This window comes from Poecile atricapillus, chromosome 2 (genome assembly GCF_030490865.1).
Source record: "Poecile atricapillus isolate bPoeAtr1 chromosome 2, bPoeAtr1.hap1, whole genome shotgun sequence".
NCBI lineage: Eukaryota > Metazoa > Chordata > Aves > Passeriformes > Paridae > Poecile > Poecile atricapillus.
In genome coordinates, this window is record NC_081250.1 from 27457223 (window position 1) to 27484324 (window position 27102).

Below are 27102 nucleotides of genomic sequence, written 5' to 3' on the forward strand. Positions count from 1 at the left end.
TTTTCTGCTTCATCAGAAGGGCATTTTCTTGGGTTCAAGGACAAGAGACAGAAGAGAGGACTGTAAACTTTTCCTTCAGATAGAATAAAAAGCTAGATCTCGAACTGTTCCATTGCTAGGTAAGACTTATTAAGGCAAGCTGCTAGGACACATGCACACTTTGCAAGAAATGCTACTATCACAAAGTGTATTACAGTATAAACAAATTACACTATACTGAACTTATTAACCACCCATTGGCTTTTAAATTTAAACTCAAGTTTATTTGGTGCCACGACAAGGAATATTTTTAACTTAGTTTCAGTCTGAGTTTATATCTCAAAAGAAAACAAGCCTTCACTCTCTCCCAAAATCAAAGGCCCTATTTTTCCTTTACTTTCACAGAGAAAATATTCTAAAGATATTTATCTTACATATTGGCATTTCACTTTTGTCAAGTGTCCAATTCTTATCTGATGAATTCAATAGCGTAGAAATGTAGTTGGAAAGAATGTCTTATAATGGGTACTTCTTATCTTCAGGGAAATATTTTATTTGTACTAAATTGTTTCTGACATTTCACTAATGATTTTATGAACAACTTGACCTTTTTTGCCTTCCTCTTTAAAGTGCGTAGTGTAGTCAACCACCAGGAACCACTCAGCCATAAGCTGGGAAAAATGCCAGTGTAAAGACTACTTAGAAAAAGTCCCATTTGAAAATATTTGTCATTGAGTGTTGAAGCAAGTCCACAGGAGGGCCATGAAGGTGAGCAGAGGGTTGGAAAATGTCTCCCATGAGGAATGGCTGAGAAAATTAGTTGTGCAGCCTGGAGAAGAGCATCCAATGAGACATTACAGCAGCCTTCTAGTACCTAAAAAAGGCTGACATGAAAGATGAGAAGGGGCTTTTTAAGAAAAGCATGTAATGAGAGGACACGGTGCAAAGGCTTTAATCTAAAAGAGATAAGATTAAAGAAGACACTCTACTGTGAAGGAGAAGAGGCACTGAAACAAGTTATCTGTAGAGAAGGTGGATGCCCCATCCCTGGAAGGGTTCAAGACCAGGTTAGAGGGAGCTGTGAACATTCTGGTTTAGTGAAAGGTCCCTGCAGAGAGGTTGGAACTAAATGATCATTAAAGTCCCTTCCAACCCTAAACATTCGATGATTCTATGATTTTATTTGAACATTATGGGTATAAATTTATGTTGCACAATATTGAAGACAGAACTCCCAAAAACATTACTGAAAGGCCTCTGTCCTGGGTTACTTATAGTCTAAACAACAGAATGACAAAAATTAAAAAGCAGAGAAATTAAAACAGACTATGACATTTCTGTCACAAGAACTCTTCACCATTTATCAACTGACTGCTTCATTAAAATCTGGAATCTAGCAATATTCCATATTTACAAACAATGTCTATGTTGTTGAATTATATTTCTCTCTTAGGCAAGAGACACACATTTTGGACTAAAATCTCCAAATTGCTCTTAAGGAAATGGCAGCATCTAAAAATGTCAGGAGGCAAAAGAGGAATTGTTTTTCAAAAATTTAAAATTTCAAAAAATTTTTAAACCTCTCCTGAGATTTTTTTTTACAGATTTACTTCAGTGAGGAGTGCCAAGGGGATAGCCTTTCAAATCCACATCACTTCCTCAAATAATTATGCTGGATCCAGTTAGACAATCAGAAAAGCAAGTCACTACATTAAAACCTCCTTCTGGCCAACTTCTTAGCTCAAAGACTTCCTGGTATGTGTGCACACATGAGAGCCACTTTTGAACTACACAACGATTTAGCTGTTTTAAAACAAACAACCAAAAAACACCAAGCCAGATACCAAACAAACAAAAAAAAATTAGGGCAGAAAATTTGCCAGAATATGCAAACTTTTTACATATTAGAGAGGTAGCTGGTGAATGGAATTCAGGAGGAACTGATTAATAAATATCAGTATTCATATCACCATTCTTATTACAATCACAAAGCACATATTGTATCACATATGTGAAAATTTAACTAGATGCTAAAGGTTGGGCTAGACCACATTCTGCAGTTAATGCAGTTGAATGGTGTCAGTCCTATGTGTTTTTGTCTACTCATGTGTAAAATGTTTTAAGAAAGTTCCAATGAGAAGCATTCCTACAGTTGGAATCACTAGAGAGACAAGGAAAAGAAATTTTCTTGCTTATTGTACATCTTTTAACATGGTGCATGCTTCAGTGCACAGTAAAAAATTGCTGTCAAATTCTGACCTGTAGTAAATGGGAAGGCAAGCGCTTAACAGAGAACAAAATGTTTTTAAAGCCTTAAAATGAACAGTAAATTCACTGCAAGATTCAATGAGGCATAGAGAACAACTTTGAAAAAAACAGCATAAAATTGCTGCTGGAGACCTATGTAATAAGTCAATGAGCCTGGTCTCAGTTCTAAATGAGGAAACTAGCTATTGTTTCTGAAAGACTGGCCTATAACCTGATATAAACTAAGTACATTTTGACAATAAAATAAAAATAAATTGAGTTAAATCAAGAGAGTGCTTTGAACATTAATATCCAATATTATTTTTAACATGCCTGTGTAATCAGTAAAGGACAGGAATATCACACTGTGGTAAACCAAGTTTTACAGTTGTATTTTAATGTTCATAAAAGAAGTAAGGACAGCAACTGAGTCCAAATGCTAAAACTGCAGACTTTGTATTATTTATTGCTTGTTCCAATATGTTCAAATTTACTACTATATCTTCAACTTGAAAGAAAAAAGTATCTTGTATCAGTATCTTGTACATGATGTGTCATCCATTGGAAAACTGCTGGGCAGCTGCAATACTCAGAAAAGCACTCCAGGGCTTGACTTCAATGTGTTTGTGGGTGAAGAAGGCCTTGCCATTATTTAACTGCCTTCAGTAATGCCTCTAAGCATGGGGGCTGCAGGAAAAAAATGCAGTATTACTTCACACAATAGCAAAATCTGTCAGCTGTGCCACTGACTGTTTCCTTCCTTTCCTGTGCAGAAAAATAATCAACAGGAAAGTATTGAACTGCCTCTAGAGTGAGTTGTAAAGGCTGAAATGGCTGAGAATGTTCTTTATCTTGAACTCCTATGCAATTTCACATATGCATTCCTTTCACATGAGGACCTATATCTGTCCTTACACTGACTCCCTTGTCAAACTGTAAATGTGTCAGAGTGGCTGAGGAGCCAAAAATCCTGTGTGGATTCTTCCCATCAAGAACAAAATAATAGTCAATAATCTATAGTCAATAAAACCAGATCTGTGTTATGTGCTCAGTCCAGTTTTCACTTGGAATTAACTTTAACAACAGTCACAGTTAGTAAACCATATCCTTCTCCACTAAGAATCCATCAGCCCATAATCTACCTGCCTCAAAGTTACAGGACTATCATGACTACACTGTAGGAGTATGGAAGCAGTGCTAATGAGTTTAACTGTAATTATTCTAAAAACAATTAAAAAAAATCAAGAAAATCACTAAGTAAGAAAATGTACAAATTTATCCAAATGTGAAATTCCATACTAGATTTTCTTTAGCAATAACCTGGCCAACACACTGGATTATTAGTCTAATGCAAAATGGAAATTCTTAACATTACAGAAAACTTATCAAAACCTCATACATCTCCACATGTTAGGACACCTTATATCTGCAAGTGAGCAGACAGTAATCAATCAACAGGATAAACTGAAATTATTGTTTTAATTTCTAATACTTCTTCATTTCTTTCAAATTACTAATTGATTACCAAACTTCATCACAACAGGAAAAATCGTGCCTTCCTAGCATGAACAGTGATAGCAAATTATGTTTTCCTTTCAAACCTAGAAGCTCCAGAAATAGTATGATTTTATTTTTTTTTTAAATGATCAGGAAAGGACTCAGGACTAATTTTTTTTTTTTTTGGCAATTCTATTTTGTTGTTTGTTTTTCCTTATACAGCTCAGGAGGAGTTCTCTGAGGAACACTTTCTTTCTTAGAGTGCATGTCTCTAATTAAAATATATACACAACTTCAAAAAGCTGACCCAGATTTTTCAGTAGGGAGAATTTAGAAGTTAATCACTGAAAACCTAATCAAATAAGGCACAGAGAGGAGAAGCTATAATATTTACATTAAATTCATCATTTCCCATCTTATTTAGCTCAACAATCTTAAGAGTATTTGGAAGAAAAAAAAAAAACAGCATGTGCAGCAGCATCTGACTGAGAACAATTTTTGCCCTTGAATCAGTTCAATACTAGCAAATAACATATATTTTCATATACAATAGGAAACTTTAAATGTTTTATTGATCCCACTGTCCTTCATATATTGTTGATGGTATTTCTTCATATCTGCTCAAAAAAAATGCTTTAACATTAGTAAAATGGCAGTGTCTTTCAAAGCAGCAACAACGGTGTATTACCTTAGTAATTATTTTCCATTACAGTTCCTGAATCAGCTGTCAAAAAATATTGATAAATTTTCAACATTTGGAAGAATTTTTAACCTCTCTAATTATCAAACATAAAGTAACATTAACTACAATTTATGACCTCAATATATCCTACTTCATTGACTCCTAGGTTTTTCAACAAACAAAATGTGAAAAGATTGCATATCTTCCCCTTGTATTACTCTTATCAAGTGAAGGTCTACATTCATTTCTGATGCTTAGGTGCCTAGCTGGGAGCTCCAAGTGTTAAATCAGTTGCTAATTCCCTAATCACATGCCTTTCTCTCAATCTCTTTTGCTAAGTAGCATTTGCATTTAATTAAGTACATCTTAATTAGTTGATGGTTAATATTCTTGAAGTAATTTTCTTCTAAGAAGCCTAAGTAGAAACAGCACTGATTTCAATGAAGACAAATACACTGGTTACTCACATCTGTTCATTATGCAAAAATGACAGAAAGTTGGTCTAATAGTTTAATGATACATAAACATTGCAGGATTGTAAACTGTTTGATTTGCTGGTTTGCGTGTGCAAATTTACTGTGGTTTTGGTTTCAGTGTAGTATCATACAGTCTTTTCCTTACTGAAAGAAAAATGGTAAACATGATACTTTGGCCACTTACTCAAAACCCATCGTGAATCTCATAAACATGTATGTTTCTATTTTTATTTTTTTTTATAAGAAATTTGAAAGCACAAGCACAGGTACCATCATCTTATTTACACCTTTACCCTTCCTGTGCAGACAAACCAGTGACATATACAAAAAGCCATTGAGTGCTGTCCTTTCCCTATGCAAATGATACTTGTATTTTATTATAAAATAAAATAATAAAGTTTAAAATGTGATTATGACATTTTTTTTAAAGCCAACATTTGCAATGACAAATGACTAGTAATGACAGGGAAGTAATAGTATACAAAAGGAAAATAGCTGGAGCTTAGAAACCCACCATATCCAGTGTTTTCCCAGTCAAAGATAAGAGCATCTTAACTCACTTAAGAAAAAAATCACGATCTTTTTATTGTTTTCTATTCCTTAATGAGATGAAACACCACATTTTACAAGCAGTAACTTCTTGTTAATGGCTATATGGAAATCTCTATTTTATTCACCTTATGGGAAAAATAATTCTGATGAGTGGGATGACACTGGCTTCAAGAACTCCCACATTAATGCAGAAATATAATTTCAAAAATAGTACCTGAATACTTCAGCTCCTTCACTGTAACCAAGCCAGTAAACGAGCTGAGTTACAGCTTACAGGGTAGCATGTGTTCTCTAATCTTTCCCACAACACAGCAAATTACCAACTGTGTAGAAAAAAGGCAGAAGCAGGTAACACTCTGCAAGTGGTTTATAGGAAAGCTGAAAGATGTGAAAGCCATTCTGCTCCAGAGATAAGACAGTTCTGGTTACAAGGTTTCTTCTCTGTCCTTAAATTCATCCAAATTTTCAATCACGCAAATTTCAAGAAAAGTGAGGCACTGATAAGAGATCCAGGTCAGTATTCCCCAATACATCAGGTAAATAATACATTAATACATCATGCACTATATACAAAACAGGTACAGGAATAACCAAAATCAAAATAACACTCCATACCTTGAAATAATGGTAACAATAAAAGGAAAACTCTGACACAAAAATTAAGAATATATTTTAAAGATGGATATTTCCTGCTATAATCACTTCAGATTAAAAACATCTTTGCATATTCTTTGGCAGGAACTTAAAAATAATGATTAAGCATAATGAACTAACACACCTTCAGATACAATATTAATGCTTTCAGTAATCTCATTTTCATGTCTGGTAAAAGCAGAACATATGTACCTCCATTTATATTAGAGTCATCTATCAGGATTACAGTCATGTAGACAGTCTAAATTTACCAGACACAAATAAAACTAGGGAAAGAAATAATATTTCTTCACCCAAATAATATATTTTTATTTAAAATGCAGTGACATTTGGCCAGATTAAACAACAGTATGAAAAAATATTATCTCATAACTATGCTAAAATAAAAATATACAGAAAAGTAGGGAAAAAACCCAAAAACCTAAAACCAAAACCAATGAAACACTGTGCTTTTTTTTTTTTTTTTCATGAAAGAAAATACTTATTATTTGGGCTTGTCTTCTGTACTCAAAGAGATTGAGAAAAGTGAAAAATAACTGTTCTGTTTTTGCCATCTTAAAATTTCTGGTAACCACTTTGAAACTTTACCTCTTATTCCTTTATGCCCTAAGGTTTCACTTTATTTTTCTAGATTTATTCAGGTTGAAAACCTGAAATTGAAAAATATTTTTTCACTTCTCCCTGTATTTTTAAGTGGTGGGGGTGATGGCAGGCACAGCATCAGCTCCCCCAAGCATACAGCAATCACTTGGCTACCAGTGAGGGCTTCAGTTAAAAAAAAATAAAAAAATTGAAAATAAAATAAATACACAGATAAGGCAAGTTCCTTCACTACACACACAAAGGCACACTGAGGGTGTCTTGTAGCACTAACTGTGGCTTAAAAAGTAACAGCCTTTTTAACTCTGGCACAACACTCTAAGTTACTGAGTGAGTATTTTGTATTATGCATCAAAGACTAATGGAAAACTCTTCGTACAGATGATACTTCTTTGATTCTTTACTACTTATAGCACTGAATATTCAATACCATGAAATAGACTGTATATGAACTACTAAAATCAGTATCTCTGAAAAAGCCTGACCTAAACAGGGATACTGAAGAATTAATCCAAATTAATTAAACTGGGACTTTGAAGAAGATTAGTTAGTGTATTAACATTTTGTGTGGCTATCCTTATTCAGAATGAAAGAGAAAATTCTTGACAAATAGAATTAAGACCATTTTAACTTTGAATAAGAGGATTCACAGACACATTTAATATAGTTTAAGTAATTATTTTTGCAGTTAATTTGGATCAGCTTTGGAAAGTGTCTTCATGCATATAAGCAAAGTAAACAAAAACTGAAACATGATATGCCTTTAGCTGAAAATCTATTTTTTTAACTTGACGCTATAGTAGACTTATACCAGAGGGATAGAAGTTCAATAATTCTAATAAAGACTCCAGCAGAGTACCCAAACACTGCCTAACAACAGGAGTAAAATTTTCCTACTGCTTGACAGGTAGTTGAAGCATTTTCATGCTTCATTTGCTAATGTAGTCTTACTGAGAATGATAAGGAACAGAGAATACAAGTGTATTGATCATAACCAAGCAGAGTTGCCTTCTAGTGTCAAGTAAGCCAATCAAACGTCATCTTGATATGAAAGAAAAAATAAGTTTGATGACAGGCTACGGTCCCATTGAGAATAAAATCAATATTAGTCATGGGACCAAGTAGGATCAATATGTCAAACCAATAGGCCATTTTAGCAGGGTGGAGAAAGGAGGGGAAAAGTGCTGACAGAGCTATAAGGAAAAAAGAGGACAGTGCGAACCTCGAGGATGAGATCACTTGAAAATTCACCATGTATTTCTGAAAACACTTGTCAAAAGCACCACGTCACCTTAAAAAGATATAGCTAGTTCCAAGAGCAACAGAGCATTCTCAAAAACATTTCCCAACCAAGCCACAATTCATATAGTGACAAATCCATACACAACTATGACTTAGAAAAAAAAAAAATAAAATATTTCCTCTCTTAATTTTTAAAATGTTACAGAAGCTCTACTCTGTTTAAAAGTGAAGAAAAATATTTTCACAGACTTTAGAAATAGTGATGGTGTTATTTGAATATTGGTAACAGTCAGATTTAAAATACATGGATTTGAAAACGCAGCAAGTATTTATTTAAATGTGTTTCTTTGATAATTTAAAAAACAACTTTTTATTAATCACTGGAAATAAGTTTTTCACTGCTGAGTATTCTCAGCAAATTTTTAACTTCAGCATATATGGACACATAGGCTATTTTAGCCTTTTAAAAGGTTTCACAGGTATTTTATTGTGAGTGCTATTTTACACATTTCCCCTCCCATTCAATAAGGACAAAGCAACCTGGAGAACAAGTTTGGGAAGGGCAATGGAATGTCAATGACTTCAAACTAGTTTGATTAGAGAAGATATTTCTGGTGTGCTGATCTGAACTAGATTAACATTCAGGGATGTGAGTTAGGAATAGAAGCATAAAAAGGAAATAATTGGCAAGAAAAAGAGTAGCATGAAAACAATGTGACAGCTCCACTAATGTCAGTAGAATGACAGTGCTCGCCACAATCTTTTCAACAATTCCCTACATTGAGGTACTAATCTGCATATTTTCAGCAATTACCTTAAATGGCCTGGTTTTTCAAGAAACAACAAGACTTTCACAAACTTCAGACTTCTCGTTTTCAGCATAAACATTATCTTTGGTTAATAAATTTATACATTTAAGCTTAAAAACTCCAAAAATTGTATCATAAATGGGTTCATATATACTTCAGCAGAGCAGTATTTTCCTAGAATTTGGCCACCAACATAGTAACGTTATTCTTCTCTCTAAAGCAAAAGCTTACCTTACAGATGAAGACAGCCATTAATGTTCTGCACCTGACAGAATATTAAGTGAATTTTTCAGTTGGTCAGTTATCTAGTATTTCACTACTATACTGTGAATTTGCAGCAAATTTACAACTGTGCCTTCATATACATTGTCATACCTCTTGCCACACAAAGACATGTGAAACTCAAAAGGGGGTTTTTGAGAGAGTGAGAAAAATTATTTTATATGGCAAAAGGTGATTGCAAACATTTTCTTTGCATTATTCATCCAGCTGCAGCTAGTAAAGAGTTGTCACTCTCTATGTAATCTGACAGCTCAATTCAATCACAGTTAAAACATAGGACCCAAGAGGTGTAAGAGAGATCACTGCCACTGTCATGTTTACACACTTCTGAGAAATGGTTTTTCAATTAATTTCATGGATGCTTTTGTCTGTGTCCTACTACTGGCAGATAAAATGCAGTCTTTGGAGAACATCTTTTTATGCATCTTGCAATGAATATCTTCTCATCATTACGAGTGGAAGGCACAGCATGCCTTTAGGGAGCTCAGACTGTGAATTAATCTTCTCTTTTGGAAACATTTTCATAGCTGATTCCTCCCTAGAAGACTAAAACTAACCCATGGTTTTGACTTTTTCTTTCTCCTAGCCTCCATGTGAATGGATTCAGAGAAGGAGTTGTCAGGAAAGCAACCAGAGGTAAATACCACTACATCTTATAAACTTATGCTGTGGAAGGAAAGAGAATAGCGTTGTCACAACTAAACCAAAAAAACCAGGAACACCTCTGCAAATATAGAGACATTACGACTCTTCTACTCTGTTAAGAAGTTATGCAAGCTAATGTCCTAAAGTTTCAGATATCTGAGAGATTTCACTGTAGATTGACACCTACTTACAGAAATCCATTGTACTCTGAAAACAGAGTTCCCTTTTAATACTGGTTTTCTAGAAGACTCCCACAATATATAAGATGCTTCTAGCTAATATAATTCTTCTTTTTCCCCTCTTTAAATAAAAATCCTCAATTCTGAGACACCGAGAACAAGAGATTTCATGTAGTTTCTGCCTAGCATCTTGTCTCTGGAAAACACTTATGCAGCAATTTGTTATTCATAAAATAGTATCAGTACCAATAAAGGATGTCTAAATAACATTAGACATAAACATCTGATTATTCCTAGGGCAAACTTTACATACTTAATCCAAAAGTTACCCCCAAAACTGTATCAAGAAACCAAACAGTAAGTGCCAAAATGAAAACTGCCTTTGTATAATGCAGTTTTTTAAACTGTATAATCCCACACTTATTATTTTTCCACTGGGTCCCTTCCTCCTTCAGTTCACAGATTGGAAACTCCTTAATGAGGATCTATTTGGTATTTTTAGTTTTATTCTCTTTGTTCAAGTCATAAGCCTATGTTTTATTTACCACATACTAATTAAAAGTGTTATTAAAACAGAATTGGCATTTTTCTTAAGATCTTTCTGTCATGACTATCAGACACCCACTAGCACAGCGTTATTTTCAGAACACTGAAGATGTGGCGGGTCAGCATTATTTATATTTTGCTGATGCTGAACAAAAGCAAAACAAAATTAAACCCTGAAGAATAGGACAATTCAGGTTAGCTGTTTCACAGACATTGCATTCATTATTATAAAATGCCCACTTAATCACCAAAGGAGATATATCTGTCTCACAAATAAGTGGCAGATTCTGTGGAGAAAATGTCATGCTGGCACAATTAAATGATTGAATTCTTCCTTCTGATGTATTCACATATGGACCAGACAATCTTAATTTCCTAATGTTTGAGGGCTTGCTTTTGAAAACTAAAATATGAAATTTTGATGTAATATTTCTTTCCAGTTTTCTAGTTTAAAACAAAAGTCAAGTGTTAAATAGTATTTCTGCCATGGGTGTAGCACTGATGCTGGAGACTGCTGCTCTGTCTGGTGATCTGAGACAAAAGCAGAAGCAGACTAAAATCCATTGCATTCCAGCCCTATAAGTTATGAATTTTCTTTTCTTCCCCATTCTCTGACTTCTTATTCAGCCCTATTTTCTCTGGACACTAATCCAAGTCTGTCACCTCCTGTCCTTTTCACCCATCCCTGCCAAATTCTTTCCAGCTGCTTGTCAAATCCTCCCGTGGGCTGACCCGTAGCACATTAAATCCCTCTCCAAATTCATATAAAATGCAGAGACATTTTATAACTTTGAGTTCTTTACTTGGTCTCATGAAATTGCCCTGGAGGAAGCCAGGGTCAAATCCTACCTTTTCCCAGCTTTCAACCTAATTGCTTGACCAGAACAAGATTCTTCCTCTTGTCTTGCCTTTTTTCACCAAGTCCCAGGTACAAATCTCTATTTCCCTCTGTTGGGGTTGCAGCCACAATCACAAACTACCTGCACTTCAAAATCTGAAAGATATTACTGGGAACACTGGAGAGACTGGCATCAATTGTTTACATTGATTTTGAGTAATCATTGTGTCTGAGCATGTTTTAGTTTGAAGCTTTTTAAGTATTCAGTGCAGATGCTGCTTGTGCTGTGCACTAGAGTTGCAAGACTTGCAAAATGGCATGTAAGACCTTAAGGCTCCTAAGTGGCCACTGGAACAGTTGTCTTGTGAAATCAAGTATTTTTTGGCAGATAAGAGTGATTTTCCATTAATCAGTACTCAACACAAATTATGATCTATGAGAAAGGTCAGACAGTGAGTTGTTCTAGGCTGGAAGTACTGAGAGTAAAATTCCTATTTATTCCATCTCAACATGACTAGCTCATGATGATGGTTTTATCCTCACCATTTATCAACACAGTGGTTTCATAGCTTTGAAATCTGATAACATTTATTCAGAAAATGGACAATAAGTATGCAGGTTGTTGTAAAATATAAATAGGCCTGCACATTTTCTTAGATGGAAAACTGACTCACTTCAAACCCAGTGAGAAAACACTAAGAAGATTTTCTCATAAAGATTAATGACTAGTGCTGTGTCATATAATCTTATGAGAAAGTGGTACTTAATGTACAGCTATGTAGCATTATTTTTATACATAACATAATTAGATGTAAAATTATCTCTTCTAAATATGTTTTGTTAAAAAAATTTCTAATATTTTCTGGGCATGTTCTAGAGAGTTGACAAGTTGACACACAAATCCAAAACCAAAGGAGTCCAATACAGTTCTAGAAACCCTGTTTCATAATCCACCCATAACTCCCTAACCCCCTTTTTCTTTCTTGTTTCATAATAACATAATTGAAAGTGATAAGTGGAAAAACTGTACAGCATTAAACTGATCTTCCTAAAAACCCCAATTGTTATAAATTGTATCTACAATTATCCCTCTCTGTATTCTTACCATGATGAACCCTGGAGTCTAATCAGAATTGCATTTCAGTTCCTGCATTGCTGAATATTACATAAATCAAAATGTATGCATCAAAATCCCTCCCTTCTAATTGAGTCACATACAATTCTTGCAATATCCTATTGGTTGTGCCATCAAAAACAAAAGCAAGCTACTACCCATATTCTTATGGATCATATGAAATGCTGCACTCTTTTGGATACATTTGCAAAATATTTGCACTTTCCACTCCAGTAGTAGCAACCTCTACTTGTAGAAGTCCAATAAATTTTACAAGTGCAGCATTACTTTTTAGAAGTAAACAGGTCAAAGTACACCAAAGCCATCTGGCCAGACCATCACATTATGATCTATGACACCAGAAAAAGATTTTGGTAATTAGGTTGGCCCACCTGTTTTTACCTTAAATATATTATTTATGTATGTTAATGTCTGATAGGCATTGTCCAAGTGCAACTCTATCTCCAAAAACATATGATAAATTGGAAATAAGAGTCTACTGCATTTCATAAGTGCTAATTGTTTGCTGGACTATGCAGATGGAACGCTGGTTTTGTTTTACTTATCCCTTTAGCTGAAATCATCACATCAAATTGCAGGCAAACTATTAAAGACATGGACAAAGTTATATATTTCTTTATGTAATTTATGTAATTATTTCATATAATTCCATATAATTAAATTACTACATGATAGATAAATACTAAAAGCATCCATTCTTTTATGAAACTCAGCAGTGATATATTACTTTCCTAATATCAAGATGAGAAACAAAAAGGAATTGATGTCATCAATTAAGTGTGGCTTTTTATTGACAGAAGAGTTATCAATTATCAAACTATTCTGAGGCTTCAATGAGATGGTTTAAGCAGTATACTTCACTCTTATTTTTCCTTATATTATTTTATGTTAAATAAAACAAATCTTGTTAAAAATAAATGCCTAAAAAATCCAATGCTCTGAAATACAATGGCCTGAGAGTGCCAGTTTTCAAGTCCTTTAAATTCACTCACTAATTCACTCCTTTAAATACTCTCACTAAGAAATTAAATATACCAAACATCCAAGAAACAGTATTCAACAGTTCCTTTTGTTAGCAGAAAAATTAAAGGAAAGGAGGGAAGGACCTGGGTATGGGTTTCATAGCCTATGTGTTTACGGTGAGGAACAAGTAAGCATCTTACATTTGATTTAAATGTCTCAGGTGGTCATCCAAAAAGCTGTCAGCAGCAAACAACACTTTAAAACAATTCTGTTATGATATTAACTAGGAAACAAATATTGGGAAATGATGACTAATGCCAGTGTAACCAAATTCCTGTAAGCATAAGGCATTATGAGCTCAAAGAAACTGTCATTAGCTACTGTATTTTTCTACTAATTGACTGCTGAGCATTGACCAGATTTTGATCTGGGTTTTCTAACAGGCACAACTGAATATTTCAATGCAATTTAAATTTGAATCTGGCCCTTCGTTCTTTATAAAGAGCTACATCATAAAGTGACACAAAGTGGTATTTTCTTTTCTATAAAACCATCATAAAACCCAGCCAGTCTGATGGTTTCTTCATTCAATGCATAAAGCTGCACAACAGAAATGTTGGAAAAGTAGATTCTTTACATGTGGGCACACCTATAAAACACCTGTGCTCAGATTCATTGAATCTCTTATTGTTTCCCATTGTGAAGACAAATGATGACCAGAAGACTACTCAGTTGGCATTTGATTCAAACCATAAATATACAGAAAGACCCAAATCTGAAACCAGACAAAATATTTTAAAAAAAAATTTTCACCAGCCAAACCTCAGTTTTTCCTGAACTTTATTCTACATATTTCCTTAGCTGCCTATTGTAAGGTGATATTAAACCACAAACAAAAAATTAAGGAAGGAAATGGAAATATTTGTCAGAAAACTATAGAACAAAATTTAAACTAGATGAGTAAATTTTATAAGATTTATTTTAAAATAAAATTAAACAAAAATAAGAGAAGAGGTATTTCAGAAATAAATATTTCTAACTCTTGAGAAAAACGATAAGGCAAATAAAGCAGGATGTTTTATTGCTGAAATATGGTGTCTTCTGTTAGTCTCACTAACTGAGAATAAACACAGGTAAAGGACAGGTAACTTGGAAGTATCCTCTGCTCTATTTTGGTCAGTATAGTGTTTCAGCTCCAGACAAAGTAGCTAAACTTATTGGTTTATGTGTCTAAATGAAACAGGCTAGTCTAATTTCTATATTGTTTAGTTGACACCAACACCACTGCTTTGCCCCAGTATTGCAAAACTGGTAAAATCCCCCCATTTCCATCAGAAAATACTGATGTCAGTGGTGGTTTGAACTTGCACTTCAGCCTCAGAAAAAACAGATCTGTGTTACCCACTTCCATACAGGTGTCAGAAAGGAACTTGTGCATCAGCATGCACCTCTGCCTACACAACTTCAGCAGCAATTCTGCTACTTCAAAGACTTGTAGGAATTCGCATTTACACAAAGAGCCTTGATGTTGCCATGCCTCCCTCTTCCAAAGCAAGTGACTCTCAGCTGTGAGGCAGAAGATGAGGAGTCCACTCCTTTCTGTCCCCTCTAGAGGTACAGTAACCCAATAATCAGTGAGCTGCAACAAGATCCAGAAGAAATCTGCACTTCAAAAGTGAGATCTGTTTTGTCCAGAGTAACACATACAGCATTACAAAGCCCAGTACACTATTAAGGCTGTGAATCAATTTAATATTTACAAATTCTTAGATAATAAGCAAGTCATTTCAGATGACTGTGTGAGGATCAGAAGTACACTACAGCCCATGCCAGTACCTGAGCTATAGCCTTCAGCCCAAAGACAAAATAAAAAAAAAGAGTGAAAAAGCATTTTAAGGTATTTCATAAGTAGTTAATATTGCAGATCTTTATGTCAGAAATTATTTTTCCTTATAAACATATGAGTAGCACTAATATGTCTGTTAACAAAGTGGAGAAGAAGCCAGCTTTCCTACTATGGACTTTAAATAACACATTTTTGAAACTGTATTTTTCATAGAAAGAGAAACAGAGCAAATTAATCTGTTCTAAAATTACTCTTCTAAGTGTGAGCTGTCTTAATACACTAAATATACACAGGTGTGTGTGCATGTGTGTGTGTGTACGCCTTGCATATATTACCTATACAACAAAAAAGATGAATATCAATTTATTTTTAAAAAGTCCTTGTATCATTACCAAAAATTAATCTGTAGAATGGAACATGAGCACCAGATGTCTAATTATTACAATTATGTGTACAATGAAGGGATTCTGATCACTTTCTGTCCAGTCTGGGAGCTTCCACATCCAAAAGGTGGTTTCTTTCACCTAAAAAACTCCTTTGGAAAATTTCCTGGGAGATTTAATAAGAGCATTTATTCTGAAAATGTTCTTCCCACAGTAAAACACTGAAGTTCCATCTATATAATAAAATACATCAAAGTTCATTATAGCCTCTGCAATGACAACCTGGGGTACTGAATGTTTTTTCAGCCTGAATGAAAATTCTGATTACTGCCATCCACTGTGGAAAGAATGACAGTCACAGGCCTCCAGCAATGAGACGGGAGGATAACCTATTATTTGTTGTTGTCTCAAAGGCTATAATGACTTTTTATCTAAACACCAAAATTAAGAGAAAAGCTAATTCCAATTATATGAAACAACTTCACAAATACTGCTGCTTGATTCTAATTGTGAAGCCAAACATCCAGGTCAAGATTTATTATCCCAATTAATCATGCTTAAGATATATAGAACAATACAACCATGCACAGGAAGAGAAGCTACTAATCAGTGTTGGGTTTATTTAAATTAAAGCTACAGAGCTTTATCCATCTAGAGTACAGTGCTTAGTCTGAAATACACATTACCAGCCTTTTTCATTTTATAAAGCAGAAGCCAAGGGCAAGCAGAAGCAGAGCCAATACTCTCTTTTATTTGGATACATTTAAGTCCCTTCATTTCAACCTTCATCCAGGCACTTTAAGATTTAAGATTGGCTTAATACCTAGTAATAATAATAATAGCAATTCCTGAAGAGACTGAAGATAATATTTTCAAGGAAAGATTAGTTTAGTTTGAGTAACATAGCAATCTTATGCAATAGTTAATGCTTTCCATACTGTTTCCTTTCAGGGTCACTTTTACCTGTAAAACTGAAATTAAATTCTCTGTGTGTTACTAATATAAAAAAATACAGCAACACATGATTATTATACAAATTACATACCTATTAATAGAGGTATAGTATCTAACTGAAAGTAAATGCAGTCTTCTCCAAGAAGTGCTCAAAGAACACGCAACATCACAAATTTCTTACGATGAATAATTTAAACCATGATGTTTAGCCAACGGAAGAGTAGCATTCTCCAAACTTTATTTTACTGGAACTAGCCTGGAGCTGTGGGGCTTGAAGCAAAAACTTGCCTGACTGCAAAGTGTTGCTCTCTTGTATTTTGCAGCGATCTAGATGCCTGCAACAAGCCTTTGGTGAAGGACATTGTGGATATTCTGTTGACTGCCAGGGTAGGAGGCCAAAGTACTAGATGGGAACTACCTGGGAAGAGGTGGTGGTGTTCAGAAAGTATTTTAGAGTTGTATACAGGATTTCTAGTGGGTTGCTGCCATGGGAGGCAAAGTAATAAGATGCTTGAGCAGAGTCAGCTTGGAGGGGGAGATTGCTGAGGTTGGTGGGTCTTTGCTTCTACTGCATTACGCTAATCCTGCTCAGCAGAGAGTGAAAATCAGAAGACACTTGGTAGTACTGGTGAAGTACACAGAAGGTTGTTAACTAAAAGAAGAAATTTCAAAGAAGAGCTGGGACAATTCATTACTCTCCATTGCTCTTGCATTCTTTCAAATGTAACTGAACACATATTTTTGTGACTGGATGAGTGGGTGATCAGATCTTTACAAAACAAGACATAGCTGCAATTTGTTTTCTCCATTCTTTGAAGCTATGCCCACAACTCTTTAATCTGAAAGACTGACAGGCCAAACCCTGACTTCTCACTCTTTCTGAGGCACATTACTGATATAGGCAATGTATAAGGCCATGTATTTGCAGCAATATATATAATGCCATATAACTCAGAAACACAGAGAGACAAAAACAAATACTGGGAGTTAAAAAGTCAAACACAAGTCTTCGAAGTCAAATTTGGCCAAAACCAAAGCCCATGAAGTGCCTAGAGAAAATCCTGTGCGTTTCAACAAAAAATATCATATCCATAAAAGACATCTCAAAGTTTAATGGTTCAATTGCATGCTCCAAATATACAGAAAGTTATAGTCAATATAAATTACTATACTAGAGTTTAGAAAGAAATCAGGTTAAATGTGTGAGAAAACACAATTCCTCAAAATAAAGATGAGCCAAACTAACCATAATCTAGTAAAGAGCTGTTGTCTAATTTGTCTAATTGTCTTTTTGTGTCAGAATTTTTTTAAAGTGTCTTCACAATTATTTAGGAAACACATTGATTTACAAGGAAAAGGTCATTTTGCATCTGAAAATGTCTACAAAAACCCTGCAAATAGTTTCAGTGTCGTTGCCAAGAAATTATTAAATTGCTAAGGAAAATTTTTTGAGTTAAGGACATGAAATATGGTAGATTGAATATTGTAATTCTAGGCTAATCTCCTTCTGAACTGCAAAAATGGTTACTAGTTGTCTTAGGTGTATGCAGAATAATAAAGCTTACATTTTAACTCAAAGCATTTCAATTTAAGCCCCAAAACTCAATTACAACAGAAAGTCTTCAGCATGAAATCTCAAGATTTAAATATCTCTATAATCAGTTCTTGTTACTTCTGACTGATTTAATTTCAAAATATTTTGCACAGCTGTTAATACTCATCGTAGGTGTCCTCTTACTTAATCCTCAGTTGGAAGTTAGAAGCTGCTTACCATGCTACACTGCAGTCAATACAATTATTTTAATTTATATGCTTCTCTAGACTATAATATTACTAATGAATAAGGACTATTCTCACACAGTAATTCATGAATCTTCAGTAGATTAAAGTATTCTGTAAGCAGCTTTCAAAATTGGCTTATATGACTCTGTCATGCAAGATCTGTTTTGCCTCCCAAAAGATAATTGAACAATGGTGGTGGTTTTTCTGACCTTTTGAAGAAGCAAGACAGTTTGCACTGTCAACCCAACTCCATAACACACATCAAACCATCCTTTTTAATAAACACATTATTATTTTTCTTCCAGCTATACTTACTGCAATGCATCTTACTTTGCTCACATTTTATTTGTTTCTGGGCTCAGAGGATCAGCTTTGTTAGTGGGATTACATCAGGGAATTCAGTCAAGCCACTGCAGGCATGAATCTGATCTACTGGCAAACAATAGCTATTTTCTATTTAATTTTCTCTAAATCACTTTGTGAAGCTCTGAAAACCTACCCAGTGTAGGTGAAGGAGCTTAGTCCTAGAGCAACTTACCTTTCCTCTCCAGTATTAATAGACATTTATACCTATTCCAGACAGCTTGGTTTTAAGGATCAGGAAAGCTGAGAACAAGAACTGATACCCTTTTGGACTACATTTTAGTATCTTCACCCTAGCTGGTGTGGCGTGTAGGAGAAAGCATCCATCTTACCATCGCTGTTGACGCAGACAACAACAGGAACCTGTGTGCCAGGGCCACATGGCTTTTCATTGTCAGGAATGCATTCCTCCAGCCCCGTGATTCTCCAGTCATAGCAAGAGGGCTCTTCACATGGGATGGCTTCCAACAGGTGAGGGCAGTTTCCTGTTCCTCCTGTAGGCTCATTGGTGATGCGACGTTTCCTTAGTTTAAAGCCTGAAATGTCCATGAAAATAACAATTTAACCCTAAAATATGAAGTGAACCACTCTTTATCTGTCTACACCTGAGCGAACGGTTCTATTTCTCTTCTCTGTGAAACATACCACAGACACTCAGCAGAACAGTGCATTTTAGATAATTGGGTAGAAGAACTCATTAAAGAAGGATTAGAGATAATATTTTACAAGTTTCAATGTTTTGGGCCTCCTCAGGAGGCTTTGCCTTAAGTCCCTGCTTATCATAGTCATGCATACGCCAGGAAGGAGACAGGATCATTTCCTGAGCATCACTCTTACAAGATCCATCTCATTCCATAAATCTTGACTACATTGCTGGGTTACCATTTCTCAAATATGTTTGTTTTTTTCCTCAGGTATGTTCCAACAGGAATGGATTATCAAGTGAAATCAGCTTATAAACACTCCCTTCCCCCTCCAACTGTCCAAAATAAAATGACAAAAAAGACACCCTTGAGAGAAAAAGAAAAACATGGAAATAAACTCAAGTCCTATGAATACATTTTCAGTAATAAATATCACAATATTCCCTTGCAAACATTTAAAAATTTCCCTAAGACTGCCTAAACTCATTTTAAAATGGGGAAACTGATGGGCCTTTATGCACTGTGTCATCTGCCCAGTCAATGCCAGTGACCTAAAGCAGCCCCATCTCTCCTTTCAGGATGGCCCATTGGAAAAAACAGACTAAATACAGTCAGAACAATCTAACCAAACTGAATGGGTTCAAGGAATACTTTCTCTTCTCATATCTTTTCGCAGTCTCTTGTTTTATATCAGTATTCAGGCAAGTTAGTAATACACAGATTTTTTATTTTTTTTTTTAATAAAATAATATGTATATACTACTATATACTACATATAACTACCAGGACACAAACTAAACAGGAGAGTTTTCAAACACACATGTGCAATAACTGATTCTTTGAAGACATGTGTCTTAGTTCAATTATAGTAAGTATTTATTTTAAAAATACATTTCCATTTATCTTCAGTTGCTGTTTTTTCTTTTTTTCCTGAATTGTTCAGCCAAATTATGTGCAAAAGGATTAGTAAGCCAGACAAAAAAGGCTGATATAATTTCAAAAATAAAGAGCTCCGATATCTACAGGAACAAAGGATGCAAATGATCTGGAAATATGTAGAGAGACATGCTGCTAAAAGTGGGAGTGCCTGTACAATTTTCGCATCATTCTCTCAGAAGAACTGTCAATGCAATTATAAAATAAAATGCAAGAATTTCCAGATAAGAAGAAAGCATTGGCAGTTGAGAAAAGATCCCTGCTCATGTGTGCAGGAATAAAGGTTTGCACAAAGCACATCCTAATGTATTTCTATTAGGCAGATGTCCAAATAAGTCTCACAAATCTAAACTTTACCCCTGAAAATGTAGAAAATCTTTTAGTGATGGAACAGCAACAGAAATAACAGACTACTTGACAGCTGTACTCAGAGGAGACTTAATCCGATAGATTTGCACACTGAACTGCTTTTTCCTTCTTGAACTGATCAAGGTTGGCTCAGAGTTCCACAAAACAGCTTTTTAAAACCTGTATTATTGCTGCCCAGACAGAAGCATAGCTAGCAGTGTGCCAGAAAGATCCAGCTAAGCACAAATAGTAATCACAGTTGTTCCTTCCGGTGGACATATGTGGCTGCCCTTTCTTACAACTGTTTTCAATCAAGAAACCAAGTTTGTATTCCCAGCTTTTATCAGATAATCACTTTGCAGAAGTGACTAGGCCAGTTTTTCTCATTTACAGCCAGAAGCCCACAGACTTCCAACATGAGGTCCCTGTCACTATTCCTATTTTGATGTCAGGTTACTACAATCTGTTCTGCATGGCAATAAGTTGTAAACATGTTGAAATTGAAACCAGCGCATATGTCATAAGTAAAACAGCGTCACGTATCAACAGTGAATGGTGCCATCTCTTTGCCAGCTTACGCTTTATGGTCTAATGGTGAGTTCTTAAGCTATTACTGAACTGTAAATCTTTCAGTAATAATTTGAGTGCCTTGTACACCACACACCTCAGAAGAGGCTTCTGTCCTCCTTTTCAGACAGTGCCAAAATTGTGATTTGAACACAGCAACTGTATCCCTTTCCATCTGAGAGGAATGAAAGGTTTGAAATCTAAAGGGTTTGAAACTGGAATTTACCTGAAAAAACCCAAACTGTTGTTGAGAGCCTAGTAAATAGGCTACATTTTTGCTACCTTTGGTGTAACAGTGATGTCAAATGTAGTCCTAATTTTTATGGACTAATTTTTCGACTTTGTTTTGATGCCCAGAGGAACTAGATACACTTTTCTTGGTACAAAGTTTAGTGTGCTTGCATAACCTAGTGACTTAGGAATAGTAAATATCACCATTAAAAGGCTCTGCTGAATTTTTACATACCCTTCTTGGCCTGAGGGTCATCACAGCTTTCATAGGTGCATGGTCCCCAGGCTGACCATGCCGAGGTCTCGCACTCTGTAGGACAGGGAACATGGCACAGCTGGGAGGTGCTGGGAAGAGGTCCTGTACACAGTTTACGGTCTACTGGCCTTGAAGCTGTCAAAACAAAGTTAAAATATTTCTCATACGTCACTGATCATGATCCCCAGCTCAAAGTGGACAGAACTGTCCTTCAGTCAGAAAGGCTGCTATCTCATCATTTTAATCTGACGACACAATGTAAAAATGCCTGCCTTGAAAAAAATTGAATGGAAGAGTCAGTTTGCTCTGTACGTGAACAAAGTCAAATCCCATTATTTGGAGATGGGATGACTGTAGATATTGAAGCACCTCCTCAGACCCAGTCCTCTTCTTTGACAGGTAAATTACATCACGACAACAATTGTTCACATTGCACTCTGCATAAATTTGTGTCCTGCTATCTCATTACTTCTTCTCCTAAGAAACTGAACAAAAAGCTGCATAAACCCCTTTGCACTTGTATATGTAAGCTACATGATACTATAACTTCAAAGACCTGGTTAATTAATATTTAAAAGATTATTTTTAAGCTTTTACCTGAAACACAGCTAATATTATGGCAAAACCTTTTTTTTTCTTTTACCCTAAAGACCATCAAGTGCACACTCAGCAGTAATATTTGTGCAGCAGCAGCTTAAGTTGAAGAAAGGCTTTCTTCAGATATATATATGGTTTGCATTTGCTATAATATATGTGTATAAATATATAATATATATAATAGTAACATTATAATAGCTATAGTATTATATAATATATAATTTATAATTATATAAATTATACTATAGAATTATATATAGTACATATGCATAATATAAAATTGTGTATATAATAGGTAATATAATATATTTATTAGTATACATAATATATACATAGTATGCATAATGCATGTATATATCTAGTTGTAAAAACTGCACAAGACAATCTTTATTTTTTTTTAAAAGTGTTATTTATCTATAGAGACACATGTGAAGGCAGAGTCTTCTGTTCTTTAAGGATCAATAATATGGGCAAAAATAACCCTTCTACTTCCATACTTTATTCTTTTGACTTTCTAGGTAACAGAATTAACAGGACAATTCTATGAGGTGCCAGAGTAAGGCACAGAACTCTAACTGAAAATGTACCATTTCATTGAAAATAAGACTTTAAGTCTATTTCATAATACAGGACTTGACAAAATATTACAGTAAGTACAGAATGTCTGCTAGAAGTCTGACACATTATTTCACTTTGGTTGATTGAGGAAACATGATATTCCATAACTTCAAACATTTTCATTCCATTCTGTATTTTTCTTCCCATGGGGAAGTTACATCATTAATTTTTGCCACCATTTTGATGGAAAGACTCTCAGATCAAATAAATACAGCATATGACAAAATATCTTCCTGAAAGATGAGATCTTTCATAATCATAATGCTATGTTGAAATTAAAGTTTATGACATACCATTGAATTTTACAGTAAGTTTGACATGTACAGCTAAAATGCATGATAATCAACATGATATGCATATTTCGTATAGAAAACGATTATAAGTAAACATAATTTGCCTGTTAAATTTGTATTGAATAGTTTCTAACAAAACAGTAAGTAACTGCTATCCATACATTTTTTACCTTGATTTAACTGGGGAATTGCCCAAGTGAGGCAGCTGAAATTAAGCGCCAACCATGCCCCTGAGACACAGTCTTGCTTCAGGGAATAGAGAAAATGCTCTGAGGAATTCCATGCTTTATCTCTATCCTTATCATCACACTAGTTCAGGGACTTTGACTCAGAAAAATAACAAAGATCTTTAATCTGGAAGCTTTAAATAGCAGTTTTTTCATATCACAGATATCAATAAATCTTTAAATATGCCAAAATGCTTTTCAAATGCTGCTTTTAGACCCTAAGTGATGTACAAATACTATCTCTTATACTTTACTTTTACAACAAAAGAATTCAACTATAGGACAGAAAAGTTCTATTTCAGGTTATTAAAAAATGTTTTCATCACTGAGCAGTTAGGATAAATTTCATTCAGGATTACTGAGAATTCTTTTTTTGAGATGGCAGTAAAATAAGAAAACAGCTTTGCCTGGGCATCTTATGACCCATGAATTTAAATTAATTTCTTTCAGCATCACAAAAGTATGACTGAGCATAGGCTTTGATGCTTATTGTTTAGCAAAGACACTTTGAGATAAGATGATACTGGGTGCATTTATTTACAGTTTAAAACCTTGTCTTATCTCTCTCCTTTCATACTCTCTTGTGTCAGCAATAAAGATTGTTCTTTATTCTTTGGAAGTAATGTGGAATGCCAATTAGACTTTGTATAATACTACAAGATCTATGTGAAATTTGACAAAATTTTGGGGCAAAAATAGAAAGGAAAGTTATTGCATTTTGATAATCTCTCTTTCTCCTTCAATCCAACTAATAAATTAGGTTCAGTTTTCAAGGAATTTCAGGTTTGAGGGTAGTAACCTAAAAACTAAGGTAAGATTTAATTATCCATTCTTCAAATCATCTTCTATAGTAGGAAATTTTAGCTTAATATATTTTATATCCTTGGAAAATATGTTCTTGAATTACTGCATTTTAAAAACAATTGAAAAGAAAAAGAACAGTTCTGCTTTCATGCATTTGGTACATTTATCAAGATATCAAACTCTCCACCTTTCTCTAAAGACCCTCAAGAAACTAGTGCCCAGGAATGACCAGGCTGGCAAAGAGACTGAATTTGTATGTTACTGCATCAGTGTAAGACACAGTTTCATACTTCACTTTCTGGTCGTTAATCACACTGGTTCCAAAGCAAATAACACAAAGAAATTTCTCCAAGTATTCCCACTCAAAACTCCCAAGGAAAACCCAAGCCCAAAACACATTATGACCAACAATTAAATAACATATTTTCTTCTCATTTTCTATAATGCTGAATTCACTCATCAAAAAACATTAGGTAATTCAGAACGTTATGCTCTGAGAAATGGCACAATTCCATGCATGTAAGCAGTTCCCCTGTGTTTAATAGGGCAACAAATGTGTGTTTGCAGATGTAGAATAAATTTATGCCGATAAAGGAACTTTCTTCCTCTTTATTCTACATCAAGGGTTTTAAAGGTACTCGGAATAACATGAAACAGTCCACCTCATACAGTAAGAGAAACTTTATGACTAAACCAGTTAAGTAGGTGAATAGAGATGAAACAATTTAAGTCAACAGCAAGTAAATGGTAGAATGACTGTGGCCTCCAGGAAACTTTATTGCTACTGCTTAACTACTACAACCAATGTTCCTTCTTCTTTCTATTGACCTGAATGAGGGATTCTGGTTCAGCTAAGTTTTAGAAGTACTGGAGGCCTAACTTGGTGTTTTAAATCTACAGAAGGAACTGGAAACAGCAGCTATGATGAAAGCTGCAAAACAATTCCCAATGCTCAGGATTGAGAGGAAAAGCAGTCATTAGCTAAAATGGTTCGGGAGTGGAGCAGGCCACTGTTCCAGCATCCCAGCTGGCTCATGGACTTCATTAGTTTGAATTTTGGCCTGTCACTTTCAAACTGATCTGAAATTTTCTAAGAATGCTCAAATCCATTTAACTATTTCAGAGCTACATAAACATGTTAATTATACATATATAGCAAACAAGGTCCCCCAAAAGGGACATGGCCTCCTTTGCATGCTCTTAATGGGAAGGTCAGGTTGGAGGCCTTAATTTACCTACCTGTTATTTCAAAAGTGATTGATAGCAGAGGTGCAGCACTAGCCTTCGACTTGCTCTGTGACTGACTTTCTGAAATAACAGGGAAACGCCACCATGAGTATATGAGAATGGAGGTCTTTAAAGCAGCCTTACCAAGACAGCATTTGCTACAACCAACAGTAAACTACACTGAGTTGAAGGCGTTTCCCCTCAGCACAATCTGGTGGGTGTGTGCCCTGGCTTTTTCCATCCTCAAATTACTCATTGTTTTCTATTCTACGAGGGGACAGAGAGGGAGGATGAGCAGAGCAGCACCTCTTCAGAAAATCTGTCCCCTAATGCAGAAACAGCCCAGAGAGCTCCTTTTTAAACTAAGAACCACTTCACCCCCAGTTAGAGCTCTTGAAAAACTGTTCTCATGTTTATGTATCCAAAGACTAGTTACATTTTAATCAGCTTTCAGGAGCCTGCAGAGATTACCTCCTGATGGGCTCCATGTATTCCTGTCACAGTCTGATAAGGGTAAATTTCACACACGCCTAATCTGGCGCGACTTCAGAGCCTACCAAAATCCTAATCATCATTCTGAACAGTAAGCTGCCACTGGTTTTATTGTTACCTCTCCTTAGCTGGGAGGTTTTTGTAGTTCACTCTGCGGCAGAGGAGTCTAAACTTTGTTCAGCAGAGGCGATTTACTAAAAGCCCTTGGGCAGAGCTGATTTGCATAAGACAAAGGCTTGAAAGCTTCTTCTTTAATAAATACAGATGTGGGGCTGCAGAGCTCACAAGTCACACCCTACTGATCTGAGCAGTCATGCTGAAATGGATGTTGGCATTAACATTCCCCACAAATTCTACCTCTATGGCAAGTTTGAGAGTACCTTTAAACCACAGCAGGAACCTCACTAGTCTGCTGTTTGGCCAGCCCTGGGCAAAATGTGGTATTACATTGGATTTGCATATTGATGTTGTTTTTCCTAAAGTATATGGCTGTATTTATTTATTTATTAATAATAATGTGTGTTTGTATGAAATAGGTAGAGGATAAAATTTAATTAAAAAGCTAAATTAATTTAACTAAATTCACTGATTTTTGAATCTATAGTGCTTCATTACTATACAGAAGCAGATGTAAACTACTCAAGTGTTATTCTAAAGCTTGTAGATTATGAAATTAATAAAGAATTTTGTGTTCTAAACTATTGTCTCTTTTCTTAAGAAGCTGTACAGGCTTTAACAGTGACAAGGAATAATCTCTTCTCTCATAAACCCATGAAACTATATTGGCTTGAAGTCTTGAAAGCTACTTAAAAACTTGACCAAATCAAGGAAAAAAAAAAAAACAATTTCCTGAGAATGAAATCTAATCCTATTTTTACATTTTTCTATATTGAGCTTACATGCCAGAATTTACATATTCCACCTGCACATCAAGCAGCACAAGTTCATCACCCAGATGAAGGACACACAAGAAACCTAGAGTAGATGAAAAAATAAATCTAGGACTTCTGACCCACCTTTTCATGTTCTTCTTTCCTTATGGAAAGGTATCCCGCACAGTATTTTTCAGTAGACATTAAGAAATAGTAATTTGTAGGATTTTATACTTGGAATCCACATTTTCAGCATAGAGAATGAAATCTGTGCTACAACAATTAAGTATTTTCATCTGAATTAAAAAATAGTAACTCACAAGGTAAGGAGGCACT

The 27102-nt window shown here is 35.0% G+C and overlaps 1 protein-coding gene across 1 annotated transcript in view; it reads right to left on the reverse strand.

Moving 5' to 3' along the window:
- THSD7A (thrombospondin type 1 domain containing 7A) overlaps positions 1–27102 on the reverse strand; it is a 267244-nt gene that overhangs the window by 72551 nt on the left and 167591 nt on the right. Inside the window, exons 9-10 of the mRNA XM_058833159.1 lie at positions 21616–21771; positions 18987–19190 (exon numbers count right to left, since the gene is read on the reverse strand). Of these exons, the coding sequence (XP_058689142.1) occupies positions 18987–19190; positions 21616–21771 (360 nt within the window). The remainder of the gene's footprint in view (positions 1–18986; positions 19191–21615; positions 21772–27102) is intronic.